Genomic DNA, 14,223 nt, shown 5'->3' with positions numbered 1-14,223 from the left:
GTGTTTAATGTCATTGGCTCCTCCTCGGATCAACATGAAACCTTATTTTTGCTATGTTTTGTCCCTACTTGTTTTTCATCTGGCTGGAAAGTGCATTTATCCATAATCTTGTACTTTGTGATCACATTTTTCTATATTAAACAATCTGTCCTGCAACGCACGAAACCTTGCAGATTATTTTTTTATTTATAAAAATAAAAGTTCGACGACATAAAAATGATAACGAAATACAACGGACCAACGCTTTTTCATATAATTCATAAAAACGTTAAGATAAAGCAGTAACTACTGTAACTACACCAACTATACACGCAAAAAAAATATTACCATTTCATTACCAAAAGGTGACAAGACATTTATTTTGCACTAATACAATCTGATTGCAATTTTATGCTTTCAGATGGTAGTTACTAAATACAACCAATTCGGTTTTTAGATACCATTCGGTTGTGTAGTATGTCACCGAGTGGCATTACCACTTTCTTCTCAATTGTATGTAATACAAAATAAATGTCTTGTCACCTTTTTGGTAACGAAATGGTAATATAAGGTAATAGCAAAATAAGAAGATCGACTCTGGTTTTTGACAATTGAAATTCAATTGTCAAAAACTTGACTCGATCATTTTATTTTGCTTTCATTTTACTTTGTTTTGTGAAGTAAATGAAAATAATTTAATTTCTTCAAAAAAATAGTATTTTGCATAACAAGGGGCGAAAGTAAAAAAATTCAAACGTGTGAAATTTGCAGCCCGTGAAATTTGCGAGAGTGCCTAAAATCGATCGTCCAAAACAGATACTCAAAAAAAATTTCATGTAGAGGTCGAAAACCTGAGAAAAATATCGAAACTCCCTCATTTTCGGCCCCGACACATGAAAAAATTATTTTCATGTGTCGGGGCCGAAAATGAGGGAGTTTCGAGATTTTTCTCGGGTTTTCGACCCCTTACATGAAAAATTTTTTGAGTATCTGTTTTGGACGATTGATTTTAGGCACTTTCGCATGTAGCCCTCACTTCGTTCGGGCCACAACTCGCGAAATTGCCTAAAAACAATCGTCCAAAACAGATACACAAATAACTATTTTATGCCAAATACTGCGAAAGTTTGTATTTTCGGTCCTCAAATGGTGACCGAAAGTAAAAAAATTCAGGCCTTGGGCCGAAAGTAAATGTCACTGTCATCATTTTACTTTCGCCCCGTGGGCTTGCGTATTTGCGGGCCGAAAGTAAATGTCACTGTCATCATTTTACTTTCGGTCCTCATATGTCTCGAAAACACATGTTCACTTGATTGAAAGTACGCATTGAGTGTAGTGTTGTGTTGACGATAGCCAAATGTTTTGTGAGCAAGTGAATGTATGTTTACAGTAATTTCATTTGTTACATTGTTTTTAAGTCAATGTAAGTAAGTTTAGTCGAGAGAAAGAAGCCTTGATAATGTACGCGTAGTGTACGAAACTATAGTCGGCAAATATACTTTTCTTCCTGTAGTACCAAAACCGTCACATTCACTCACCAAATTTAGTATCGAAAGAGCAACATTCTCCCCTACCTTTTTCTCTCAATTTTCATTCCCGCTTATGTCATTTTCGATCCTATCTTTATTCTTTCCCAGATGTGTCATGTGATATAATGAAGTCAATTTAAACTCAAATCCAGCAATTTATTGTGTGAACTGCAATAACATGCACGAATTTTATGTTCAATATTCATTCTGTATTAATATTGAGCGTTGCTTCACTACATTTCGAATTTCGAAGCGTATTAAATATGATTTTTTTGTTATAAAGAATGCATTAAATGATAATGCTACGCGCGTATGCATTAATTGATATTGCTACGCGCTGAACGAATAATGCTGTACGGTCAACAAATGTAAACAACGACATAAAATTTTTGTATGTTGTTTTGTTCGGAATGTGACTTTGGTACTACAGGAAGAAAAATAGTATACATACCACGGATCAAAAAGGTGTGTTTTAGACCACGGTGTTGAAAACGTCCTTGGTCTCCGCTCCGCTTCGCGTCGCTCCATCCCTGGACGTTTTCACCACCTGGGTCTAAAACACACCTTTTTGATCCTTGGTATGTAACATACTATTTTGGTCACAATTTAAAATAAAAAAAAACGTTTTTTATTTTCGACTCGTTAACGTCTCATATGTTTTCTGTTATTTGATGTTTAAGTCAAAATTTTGTGTGTTCAAATTTAAATTATTGCGCTTTTCCGAATTTCCTAGTTGTTTTGAGTTGTGATATGGAGCAGGTATCAATTGTTAAGAAGAATCATGTTGGAGTGTGTCTTAGGAGGAACAATTATGCCTCTTATCACCATTAAAATATACGAAGATTTATTATGTAAAATATTAGTTAATTTGACGAACGTGAAACTTTTTCTTTCAACCCTGAATGCATGAAAGTGTGACGAAAATCCTAAATCATTCAAAGTCTGACATCTTAACAAAATGTTTTTTTTTTGATACCATTGAAAAATGCAAAATGCAAGTCGATTGATTTTCGAATTGGTATGACGACGTACCCCTCCTTATAAACAACGGAATCTTTTTCGACCATATTAGTCGTCAATAAAACTTAGGGTAAAGCCGAGTCACAGTGGAAGTTAGAGGCAATAACTTCACAACTCATTTCACTTAGCTTCCCACTTTTAAATGTTGAGGCAAAGAATGAGTAGAAATTTATAAAGAAATGTGCATACCGCATCCCAATAGACATGATTTCAATAATTTCTTTTTACAATTAATAAAAATTTATGATACTATTGATGAAACAAAGAGGATCGACTTGTTCCATTATTTTCGGATAATTTATCTTTGGAGTAAATTGTTTCAGTAGATCACATTAACGACGTGATTTCAAACTTTTCATACACGTAAAAAAAATCTTAAAAAGTTTAAAATTTTTCTGATCCTCGAGCAACCAGGTTGTTCACAAGTTTCTTTCAATCTTGTCTATCGCTTCTATAATGTTGTAAAATTCAAATCCAATTATCATAAGCTCCATTGGTAATGTCATGACAATTTTCTGCAATACATACACCTGAACTCAAAGAGTTGTATGTTCATTGCAGGCTAATTAAATTTAAATTCTAACAAATGACATTCCGAAAAATAAGGTGCAACCAAATCGTAATATATTCCATTAAATTGCAGGTCAATTGAAAATGGCATTGATCATTTTTTGTAGGACGATTAAGTGACATGATATTCTAACCGATACCATTTATAATACTTCTTGATGGAATTTCACAATACCACCAGGAAGGATATTAAAGCAACTTGTACTTCGATTGGATAAGATTCTACCGAATCGCATTATATGGCGGCAGAGCGTATTACCCAAAATAATATTCCATGCATTTCCTCTACCATTTGATGGAATATGTTACTATTTGGTCGAACATATCACAATTTAAACGCGTTAATATACTACTTGGTGGTTTCATATTCCATTTCGTTGAAAGTTTTTTTTTTTTCAGTGTACATTTTTAGCAAAATACAAAGCATAAAAACTTAAGATTATTACGTGTTGTAGGACAGCAATATTTATCGCTTATTGTTGTTCTTGCTGACATTACCAAAGTTACCAAACGAAGTAAGTCCAATGGCTGACCATATGGAGGCATTAGTACCAAAACCAAACCAACGACAAGTGTTGACATTGAAACATAAAGTAAAGAAGAAAACGAAAACAAAAATTTTGTTTGTCATCAATGAACATATGTAAAAGTGTAGTGCAAAGAAGTTAGCCAAACCTTAGCTTTAGTTTGCTTCGTTTTGTGTGAATGTAGTTTGTAGTGTTACCCCTTCACACCGAAAATTATGATGGGATTCCCGACCCGACTTTAAATGTGTATTATACTCGAAGATATAATACTGTTTTCAAAAAATGACATGTTTCAAAGTCTTATCGTACGGCAGATGTTGGTCCAATTGAAAAACCAATAACCTAACCGGAATCCTGAGGTCATGCGCCACATACTGGAATTTTGTTTTACTAAAATCCGTCGAGTTAAAAATTAATTATTTCTCATTCGACATACAAGAATGTCAAATTTTTCTACCTTATCACATCAGCGTCCGGTAAGTTGTGTTTGTTTTTTATGATACCACCTTCGATAGGAATTTATTTACGTTACAATTCGAACTGTGATCGTAAAGTACTTTATACAATCATTTTATGACTGTGATTGCAATAGAATATTACAATTGACCGAATTTAATAGTATATTACTTCCGAGGTTCCAAGTTGTGCCCTCACAAAATATTAATTTTCAAACAATTGAGTAACTTACTCCAAACACATCCGAAAAAAGAATGTTACCTCTCATGTCTATGAAGTAATGACTCATTTTCCGTGAGTGCAACACACATGTGAGTTGCAGTAATGAGTAAGTTATTACATACGTGTGCAATGTTTTCCTAATCTGAATTTGAAATTTGAAATTAAAAAAAAAAGTGCGAGTTAAATTCAAATCGAATATTTTGAATTTTATGTTGGGACCACATAAATTTAAGGCTGTAAGCTTTCTAAACCTATTATATCCAAAGTTTTCAGCCTTGCATAATTTTACGTATTTTTTTTCGTAAACATTTGCGAGTCTAAGTACAATATATCTATGGGGATTACCCTTGTGTTATTCAGTTAAAGTTGTAGTTTGATTAAATTCAACTTCCAGTCTGTCTTGTTTTGTTATTCGTCCAATATGGCACAGAAACATTCACATAGCCAAAGTTAATAATAAAATATCAGCCGATCGTTTGTGTAAGAGTAACATAAAACAAAAACCGCTTATCTTGCACTTTGTACTAATCATCAATGGTATTGTGTAGATATTGTATAATAATTGGTTTATAATAATAGATCTGAATGAACGGCATAGCATAAGTTCAACCTGTATTCACTTAGAAATATTGTGAGTAAGTGGCGTTAATTAAAAGAAAACGTATTTAAAAAAAATAGTCGCTTTCACGTCCGGTTTAGGTAGCCCATTGCAATGGGGCATTGAAGTTTTTACAGTTTCGATACATTTCGTATCTAGGACTAAAAGTCTTAATTAGCGTGTGAGAGGTTTTTAGACAGAGCCGAAGGCGAGGTCTCTAATCGAATACGCTAAAAAAGACTTTTAGTCCGTGGAACGAATAGTATTTTTCATATTGGACAGAGAAAATACTTTTCGGGTCCAAGGTATGAATATGATTTTCAAAGTTCTTTCTAAAAAAGAAAAACGCTTTATCTGTCACTCTGCATCCCTTTCTTTCTCATGTCATTATTTGAAATTCTCTAGCGAAATAGTACATTTCGTACCTAGGACTAAAAGTCGTTTTTAGCATGTGAGAAGTTTCCAGACAGAGTCGAAGGCGAGGTCTGGAATCGGATACGCTAAAAAAGACTTTTAGTCCGTGGTACGAATAGTATTTTTCATATTGGACTGAGAAAAAGTGCGACGAATACTTTTTTTCTGTTTGAATTAGGGTCAAAGTCGTAATTGAACAATAAATCTAAAATATAAAACTTGAAAATTCGACAATAGTATAGAACAATTTTTGTTTACAATGGCATTCTTAATCCGAATAAAAAAATGTCAAAATTTCAATGCCCCATTACTATGGTTGTGTTTATATGTTTGTGAAATGTGATAACGCGGCTGTAAATTCTGTACAGTGTGAACAATTGTTTTGATGTTCACATTTTCCAATAAGTGAAGATTTTTTTAAAATTATAATGTGAGAAGTGGAATGACTGAAAATTGCGGCGCTCCATCGCAAATAAACGTATAAAAACAATTGTCAACTCAAAAATTGGGATAGAACTGCCAAATACGACCCCCACTGTAAATGGGGCTAAAAATTCTATCAGGAAAATCCTCAAATTTGCTGAAAGTTTATGCCGTTAATGGCTGGTTTATTTGTTGATCGTTACCGGTGAATTTTTAGACCCGTACGAAGTACTGGGGTCTTATAGGTTTACGCATACGTTTGTAACCCGTCGAATTGGACTCCCTAAGTAAGGGGAAACATATTGTGGTTGTCCAAAGATGCCAAATCAGCGGGAAAAAAAATGTCCGTCCGTCTGGCCGTCCGTCTGCACGATAACTTGAGTAAAACGCATCCGATTTTGAAAATTCTTTTTTTTCCCGTTTGGTAAGGGGCCATTCACAAATAAATTACGCATGCGGTGGACGGGTAATTTTTGACCCCCCCGTTTCGCACGCGTTTTTCATATAAAAATGTCTGATTTCTGAATGTAAAGCGTCGATACTATTTCCGGTCTCCTAACAAAATGGCTGCCGGCGGCCATATTGGATTTTAGTAAAAGTGATGTATCTTGGGAAAAATGGTACTTAGAGAGTTTCTGTTAACAGAGAAGTAATTAGTTATGTGTGTGTGGTGTTTCAGGCATCCCATATATGGACATCTATATACAACTATATACAGCTATATTGAGCTATATACAGGCATATAGAGCTATATAATAGCATATTCATTTGTGGAATGTTTATTTATAATGAAATATAGGTAAATATAGCGGTATATGGCTGTTTAAATAGGAATTTATGAAATTTGACTTCGTACGGGGCTGTCTATATTGCCTCCGGCAATTTATTTGTATATGATAACAAGGCAAAGAGTGGATAATGTAAGTGATTTTAAAGGGCGAATAACTTTTCAGCAGAGAAGAAAATGAAGTAAGAGAAATGAAGAGTTTCACAATAAAGGCTTTTGGTAAAGGTGTTTCGTACGGGTCGGCGTTAGCAATGTTTTAAGTGGAAAATTGGGAATTTTTCGGTTCTTATGGGAACCATGATCCACAATCGGTTTTATGGAAATTCTTGCAAATTTTCGATGTCAGGTCAGGATAAATGGCCTATATGGTCATTTAATAGTGAAAACTGAACCTGAGCTTCTATCGAGATTGTTTTCAATATTTCAACATTATGGTCTTTACTTTATTTCAGCTCGTTGGTCAATCTTAGGTCAAATGTGCATCAAGAAGTCTTGAAACCCATGAAATACAAGGTAACGAAAGACATTTTATGATCCTCCTAACTAGAATTTTAACGCTTACCTTTTACTCTATAGTTATTGTGAAGCATTTCCAAAAAGTATTGACATTCTATCCAACAATGTCGTCCTCCGATGAAGTAATTACAGTGCAACGGACAGCGTCTACGTCATCATTAAGCCTACATGTGACACCATCTGTTAAACATCGAATCGGCCAACTAATTTTGTATTTCGTCAAAATATTTTTTCCGTCCATGGTTTTCGTTAAGTTTTTTGTGTCGGCTATAATACCACCGATAGCCGACAACATCATCCCACTCTATTTCACCGGAAACATTCCCAACGAATCGTCACTGGCAGTGGCGTCTCAATTTACATTTATCAGTATTATATTGGAAGTGATTCAGGAAGGTGTAGGTAACAGTCTCTTTCATTTTGTTGGCAATCACTATCGAAACAACAAAGAATTGGCATTGGTAGCATTTAAACTTTCGCTGTTGATTCTACTTGTTGGTGGAATTTTACTCACAATCGCAATGTTGATATTTACTCCACAATTCGTTAATTTAATCAACACTCCAGAATCGATAATTGAGGACACAAAACACTTTTTGTATACCAGCTCATTCAGTTTCACTCCCATTCTTCTACGAACTGCCTTCACGAACTACCTTCTAATTTCAACCAGTACGTATCTAGTCGTTACGCAGGTGTTAACCGTGCTGATCGCTTTTTTCGTTAATTTTTTCATGTTTGGCGAACAGTCGTTTTCGTTGAAGTGGGGAGTTCACGAGTTAGGATATTACAAAATTGTGCAAAGCTTTTTGGCCATGACCGTCAGTTTTGTATTTGTCTTAGTGGTCGAGAAAATGGGACCGGTGTCATTCCTTTTCAAAATTCCTTTTTTCCAAAACTTGAAGACCAATTTCAAAGCCTTCTTCAGGGTGTCATGGGGAAATTTTGCTGACTCCATGGTGCGAAATTTTTTCTACTTTGTCGTCACCTTAAATTTTCTAAACAATTTAGGGGCCGATGAAGCAGCGGCCTGGTCTGTTCTCAATACCATTATTTGGGGTATAATCTTAGTACCGGGAAATGTTGTTGCCAATTATGTTAAAGTAGAAATTGGTCTCGACAGCGTAAAGTCAAAGATTAAAAGAATTGCCAAAGAAAGCACAATTTCTCTTGCAGCGTGGATTGTGTTGATGACAATACTAACAGCGACCTTATGGCCACTGTTAGCTTCATTCTTTAGTAAAGCAAATCAAAATGTGGCAAAATTGTCCTTAACTATGCTGTATAATGTTGGATGGATTTTCATAATCTTTGCAATCAATAACACCATAGACAGCTTCTTCCTAGGAACTGGAAAAACGGAGTACGTTTTTTATCAGAGCTTTCTGACCAATATGATCGTCTACTTTGTGCCATGGATTCTGTATTTGGCTGGTATTTTGACACCGTCATATTGGTGGGTTTTGGGTCTTTTTATCGCTGGAATGTTGGTTGATTTTTGTTTAACGTGCTACTTTTGTGTAATTGTTTGGAGAGGCATGCCCACGCACGAAATGATTTAGATTAAGAATTTGATTAAGAATTTAACCTTTTATAGCACCCGCAAAATTATATCTGCTTTCATTTTATATTGAATCTTGTGAACAAATTGTATTAAATAAAACTAAGTAGCACATAATAGGAACGCTACATTTTTGGAGCTTCATTCGTTTCACCTGAACCATAGCACTGCTACTAGCGTTAACTTTTAATCAACAAGCCCCTCTGGAAGCTTTTGTAATAAATCTTTTTCTGGAATTTTCCGATTAAAATATTTTTTGTGAAAATTTGTAGGAAAATGTGGAGAAATTTTGTAAAAAATCACAAAAAATACTCTTTGATTTCAGCCTCTGAACATTTTCTATAATCCTACGCCTCAACCGTTTACCTCTTTTTCAAACAGCAGAAATATCGATCTGATGAATGATTAGTAATCAGACTGATAGATGTTTCTTCTGTTTAAAGGATCAATTCAGTTATTATCAAAAAAGTCACTTTACTACGACCATGCAAATTATCAGAGCAGAAGATCTTTATATCGGAAGAAGTTCTTTAACCTTTTAAAACCCAAGCCCAAGAATTTGATTTTCTGGTTGAATCATTGGATGAACAAATGAATTGAAAAATACGCTTCAACGCTCTCTGATATGAGAATATTCGCTGCATTTGCTTTAAGTTTGTCACTTTAATTTTAATCGGACCCACGGCGTCAATTCGCGAACCGTTCAATTTCGTCAGTTACTGAGATTTCGATGTCCTTGGATATTTTCGATGATTTTCTGAGCATTTTCTATGATTTAAGATGAATTTCTTAACCGTTTCTGCAGGATTTATTTTTCTATTTTGATGTCTTTCTGATCGATTTTCCAATTTTCAAAAAATTTCGAAGAATTTTTTCGGGTAACCGACGATTTTCTACGTTTATCTACACTTCGGTTATACCACCGTTTCATTAAAACCAAGCTTTGACTACATCAACATCAGGGGGTCATCCATAAAGGACGTCCACTTTTAGTTAAAAACTAATTTTCTTAATTCGAAAAATATGAAGCAAAACTTCAACTCGATTAACAAAACTTCAACCTAGCAAGTATTTTTTTAAATTAACAAAATTGTAATTATGCAAAAATATGCGTTATTGACGTCTCGAAAAATTTACTAGACATGGGCGATAACTATTTTGATTATCGATAATTACCATACCACACCATACACTTCAATACTGGACAAAAGAAGGTATTCCCTAGTTCGAATCATCAAACCTCCCACTAAGAAGCACGAATTTCGTAACTTAGATATTTGCCCCCCATAAATGTGTCACGCATACACTCCAAATCAAATATTACTCACAATTTCGTTTCAACTGGTTTGATTTTCTTTAAGTGATATTCAGAATAGTAGAGACATACTGCAGCCGTATATCGGAGTCGCAGCAATGATGGAAAAACCGTCGGTTTCTCACACAAAGTTGCTCCTTCGCTAAACTCATTTAATAGCACCGATGCACCGATTTTTTTTAAGTAATGAAACTATACCGAAACTTCAAGAAATAAAGTGGACGTCCAAATTTCGTTATACCCCCCTCCCGATGGTCACAACGCGTCCGGTTTTAGCCAACACCCCCTACCCCCTAGGCGCGGACGTCATTTCATTTCATTTCATTTATTTTTCATAATAATAAACATAACAAGTGACCTGCGTAGCTCCAGTTTGTAAACAATTCTAAGGAGCTACTCCTTTATGGACGGCCCTAGTCAAAAAACCCTTAAAGGGTAAAAGTGACGCAAGTCCTTCATCTTCCTTACAAAATAACTGATATCGCTGAGGGTGACGCATTGTGCGCCGTACACAAAAGTTTTATCAACAAAAATTGACAAAAATCTGTGATAGAAAATTTTCCAAAAATAAATTTGCAACAAGAAACACATCCCACAACATAATACACTATTATACACTATTCACCACATTACCATCCATATCATGCAACAAAATATACAACACACACACACACACACACATACAAATGGGCTTCTATATGGCATTTGTATGGAGACTATGAGGAGCTCCAGCTCCCAAGATATGGGTTTTTTCCAACTTTTGAAAATTCCATTCTTATTTTTCGCCAACTATTAGCCTACAACCCAAATTTCAGGAAAATCTATAGAAACTTTTGGGAGTTACTGGATCCACTTTTTCATAGGAACTAACTAACTAATGCTCAAAACAAACGAGGCATTGAAAACGTGTTTTGGTCCTAGTTTTCATTGACAGATGCAGCAGTAGCGATTTTGAATAGAAAAAGTTCTAACTTCATTTGACAGTTTCGAAAATTTCGTCATGAAAAATAGGACCAAAACACGTTTTCAATGTCTCGTTTGTTTTCAGCATAACGTAGGCGATTTTTATTATCTGAAAATTTGAAATTTTGCTTATTTTCATACAAAAATCAATATTTCGAAGTTCAATATCTCGGCCAATTTTGAAGATGCAGTAATGTGTGATACCTCATTGAACTCGTATGGATTACTAGATTCCAGATATTCTAGTTTGGGGGTCGTTGGAGTTAAGGGGGAGAAGTCAAAAAGTTGCTGAAAATATGCTCCGCCTTCCTCAAAAAATTTTTGGATCAACATTTTTGGTAGTGGACTTGCGTCACGCCCGCTTACTAACGTGCGGGCATGATAATAGTCGAATTTTTCATTGAATTTGTTCGTATGGTCAGACCGTAAGGAGTTCCTTATGGTAACCGATAAGGATCTATTGGTGAATTAAAGTTGATACCAACCAATAAGATTTAAAAACGAAAAATAATTTTTCAATGAAAATTACGGAACAGAATCTTCATAACATATTGTTTCCACATTTTTCGAATAAATCTTGAGGGATAAGGGAAGTTGCTGTTTCTTTTTTTAATTCTATGAAAGTAGCAAACACATTATATCCAAGATAAAGGAAGTTATTAAAAAGTTGAATACATTAGCCCTTCGTGCAATAATTTCGCATTAAATGTTTGTAACATCATTTTAAACACCTTTTTTCCGTCAAACTTATTTTTCTGGATAAAGCTATGGTTGTTTATTAAAATAATAGGCCATAAACGAAAATAAAAAGGCACACACCAACGAACCAACTTTATTTGGCCTCGCTTATCAAGTTTCAACGTTTTTATTTTGATAAAACACCTACACATTTTCGCTTTACAAAAATGTATAACCAAATTTATGTTGAACCATAAAAATCACGACAATGTAAAAGAAGAGAATACATTTTATTTACCAGGGCATATGAGATATACAAAGCAATGAAAACTCATCCAAAGCTAACTCATACGCGGTACTGCATTTAAAAAATTTCATGAATATTTAATGGAATTTTTATGCGAAAGAAGAGCTATCGTGACACGCCTAAATATTTTTCCCAGAATTTCACCCACATTTTTGGGAATTTGAATATTATATTGGCTTAAGTGAAACGTTGTACATTTATTATTTTTCAACCTACACAACAATTTAGTTTATTGATGACGCTGGCGCTGGTGCAAGGATTGATAAAATTAAAGACCCTTAAATTTTTGCTCAATCCTTTGGCATAATGCTTCAATGTAATTCTGGAAATTCAAAATAACTCTGGACGAGCTCGAATAGACCTAACATAAAATTATAGTCAGCTGAATTGAGAAATATTGATTCTATAATGTAGGTTCAGTGTTTTTTAAGCAACAAGTTTCGGCAACTGTCTTTCCGACAAGTGCAAGTGTATATCCGAGCCGATGGCGAGGTATGCAAGTATTTTTGTTGAAAACGGTCTCCGAAGCCAGTTGCTCAAAAACACGCGAGTCAATTTACCCCATGCTAAAGTTGATTTTCACAAAAGAATTCACGTAAAATTAACCGAATTTTTTCTTCATGTCATGGATCATATTCCCAGGGGGCAAACTGCCATGTAATGGTTGGCTTTCGCATGTGGACGGCAATAATAGTAGATTACATACTTGTGCGGAAAATCGTTGTTTTGAAGAGTGTGGAGTTTGCTGCTAAGTTTGTATGCTGAGCCGAAGGCGAAGTATACAACCACATGAGTAAAATGCTTTACAAGTGAACAGTCGTGTAACGTGAGGAAAATGAGCTCAAATTGTATATCTTTAGACTTTTAGATTCATCGGTTAAGCCCGGTAAACATCAAAATTCTCAGGTCTATTCCTTCAAGATACTCCAAGATCTTTCATTTAGCAAACAAGAATTATTTTCCTAAATTTTTCTGATAAAATTTTTTTTGTGGAAAATTTTGAACAAATCCTTAAAATTAGTCCCTGTAATAAAACACACACTGCAACTAAGAAGAAGTAGCAACTTTATGAAAACGGTTAGAAGGTCTGCTCGCCTCGCTGTTCGTTCATGTTTCTACTAGTCGCGAACACAGACATTAATATGAGAAAAGGTAAAAAGGTTGGTGTTCAATTGAACTTTTAACATCGTCAGTGTCGCGATTTTTTGGCTTTCATTTTATTTTACCTGCAGAATCTAGATTCTTTCCTCGTTTAAAACTATGATTGATTCCACCTTAATGAAAGCCATATCATTAAGATGTTATGTATGTTGGGGTATATGTAGCCATAACGGAAAAGCGAATGGCAATCCAGGGCGAAACGGAAACGAAGACCGAAAAGACGTGGAAACGGAGAGTTGACACGTATTGACGAAATACATACATGGCGTGGGACATAGCCGAAACCCTTGAAATCCTATAAAAGTGATCAGATAGATTTTATTATATTTATTTTTGAAATACATATACCAGAGCACACATATGATATTGGCATAAACGTACACATTACAGAACAATGTCAGGACAGATGAAAAAGAAAAACAATCTCTTATGCTAGAAAATAAAACAAATCACGTCCTGACCTTAACTAGAAGAAGCAGCATTTAATCTCCCTCGAGGATTTTTTTTGTGGACGATAGTATGTATGTATATATCGGTGTGTCTTCTTATTTTCTACCATCTTGTATATCCCTGAAGAAGAGTTTATGGCCATAATTTACGGCACATTTTATACGATTTTCATTTTCTCTTTGTTTGTGTTTGTATTTTATTCGTGGCTTGGCAGTTCACTTTACATTACACCGATATTCTGCTATTTTCTATTTTATCAGCGGTTACATTTGCAATTGGATGTATGCAAACATTCATGTATGTAATTACATTTCCACGTCCTAGGCATAAGACGAAGAACACGATGAATGAATTAGTCGTTTAATATCCATCTGCACATATTTCTCAGTCACATATTTTCATGTTTGCCAGCAGATATAAAATGACTTCTCATCGACCAGGAAGCATGTCATACATAATGATCGAGTCTGTGTGACACGTTTTCGAGATATTAATGCAAAATCTGTTACTACAATTGTTTTATCAGAAACTTTGTATTTCAAACGAGAAAGGAGAGGCTCATCGCTTATTTTTGTCGTCGTTGTCAATGGCATATGACATAGCCAGCAACAATGAACCTAAACTTAACTCAAACTTACCCCATATGCACGAGTAACACCAAGTAAATTATACATTTTTAACGTATGCTTTGCATTTAACATTCACTGTTTGTCAGTGTTTTAGGCTCAGTGTTGAACAATTCGTATG

At 34.7% G+C, this 14,223-nt stretch overlaps 1 protein-coding gene across 4 annotated transcripts; it reads left to right on the top strand.

Annotated features, from left to right (window-relative positions):
• The first annotated feature begins 3,719 nt into the window (after positions 1–3,719).
• Positions 3,720–8,722, top strand: LOC119071909. 4 transcript variants are annotated; one of them, XM_037177025.1, is made up of 4 exons: positions 4,641–4,942; positions 6,738–6,744; positions 6,978–7,038; positions 7,102–8,722. In XM_037177025.1, the coding sequence occupies exon 4, from the start codon at positions 7,146–7,148 to the stop codon at positions 8,601–8,603; it is 1,458 nt and encodes a 485-aa protein (XP_037032920.1). In that variant the 5' UTR covers positions 4,641–4,942; positions 6,738–6,744; positions 6,978–7,038; positions 7,102–7,145; the 3' UTR covers positions 8,604–8,722. The 4 variants fall into 4 exon arrangements, with proteins under 4 accessions (XP_037032923.1, XP_037032920.1, XP_037032922.1 ...); XM_037177028.1 differs by lacking the exons at positions 4,641–4,942; positions 6,738–6,744 and adding an exon at positions 3,720–4,101; XM_037177027.1 differs by lacking the exon at positions 6,738–6,744 and having other exon boundaries at positions 4,641–4,783.
• Positions 8,723–14,223: the final 5,501 nt, after the last annotated feature.

The sequence above is a fragment of the Bradysia coprophila genome (genome assembly GCF_014529535.1).
Source record: "Bradysia coprophila strain Holo2 chromosome IV unlocalized genomic scaffold, BU_Bcop_v1 contig_5, whole genome shotgun sequence".
In the NCBI taxonomy this organism is placed as follows: domain Eukaryota; kingdom Metazoa; phylum Arthropoda; class Insecta; order Diptera; family Sciaridae; genus Bradysia; species Bradysia coprophila.
The sequence above is the reverse complement of the archived record's forward strand: the minus strand, read 5'-3'. Positions and strand labels throughout refer to the sequence as shown.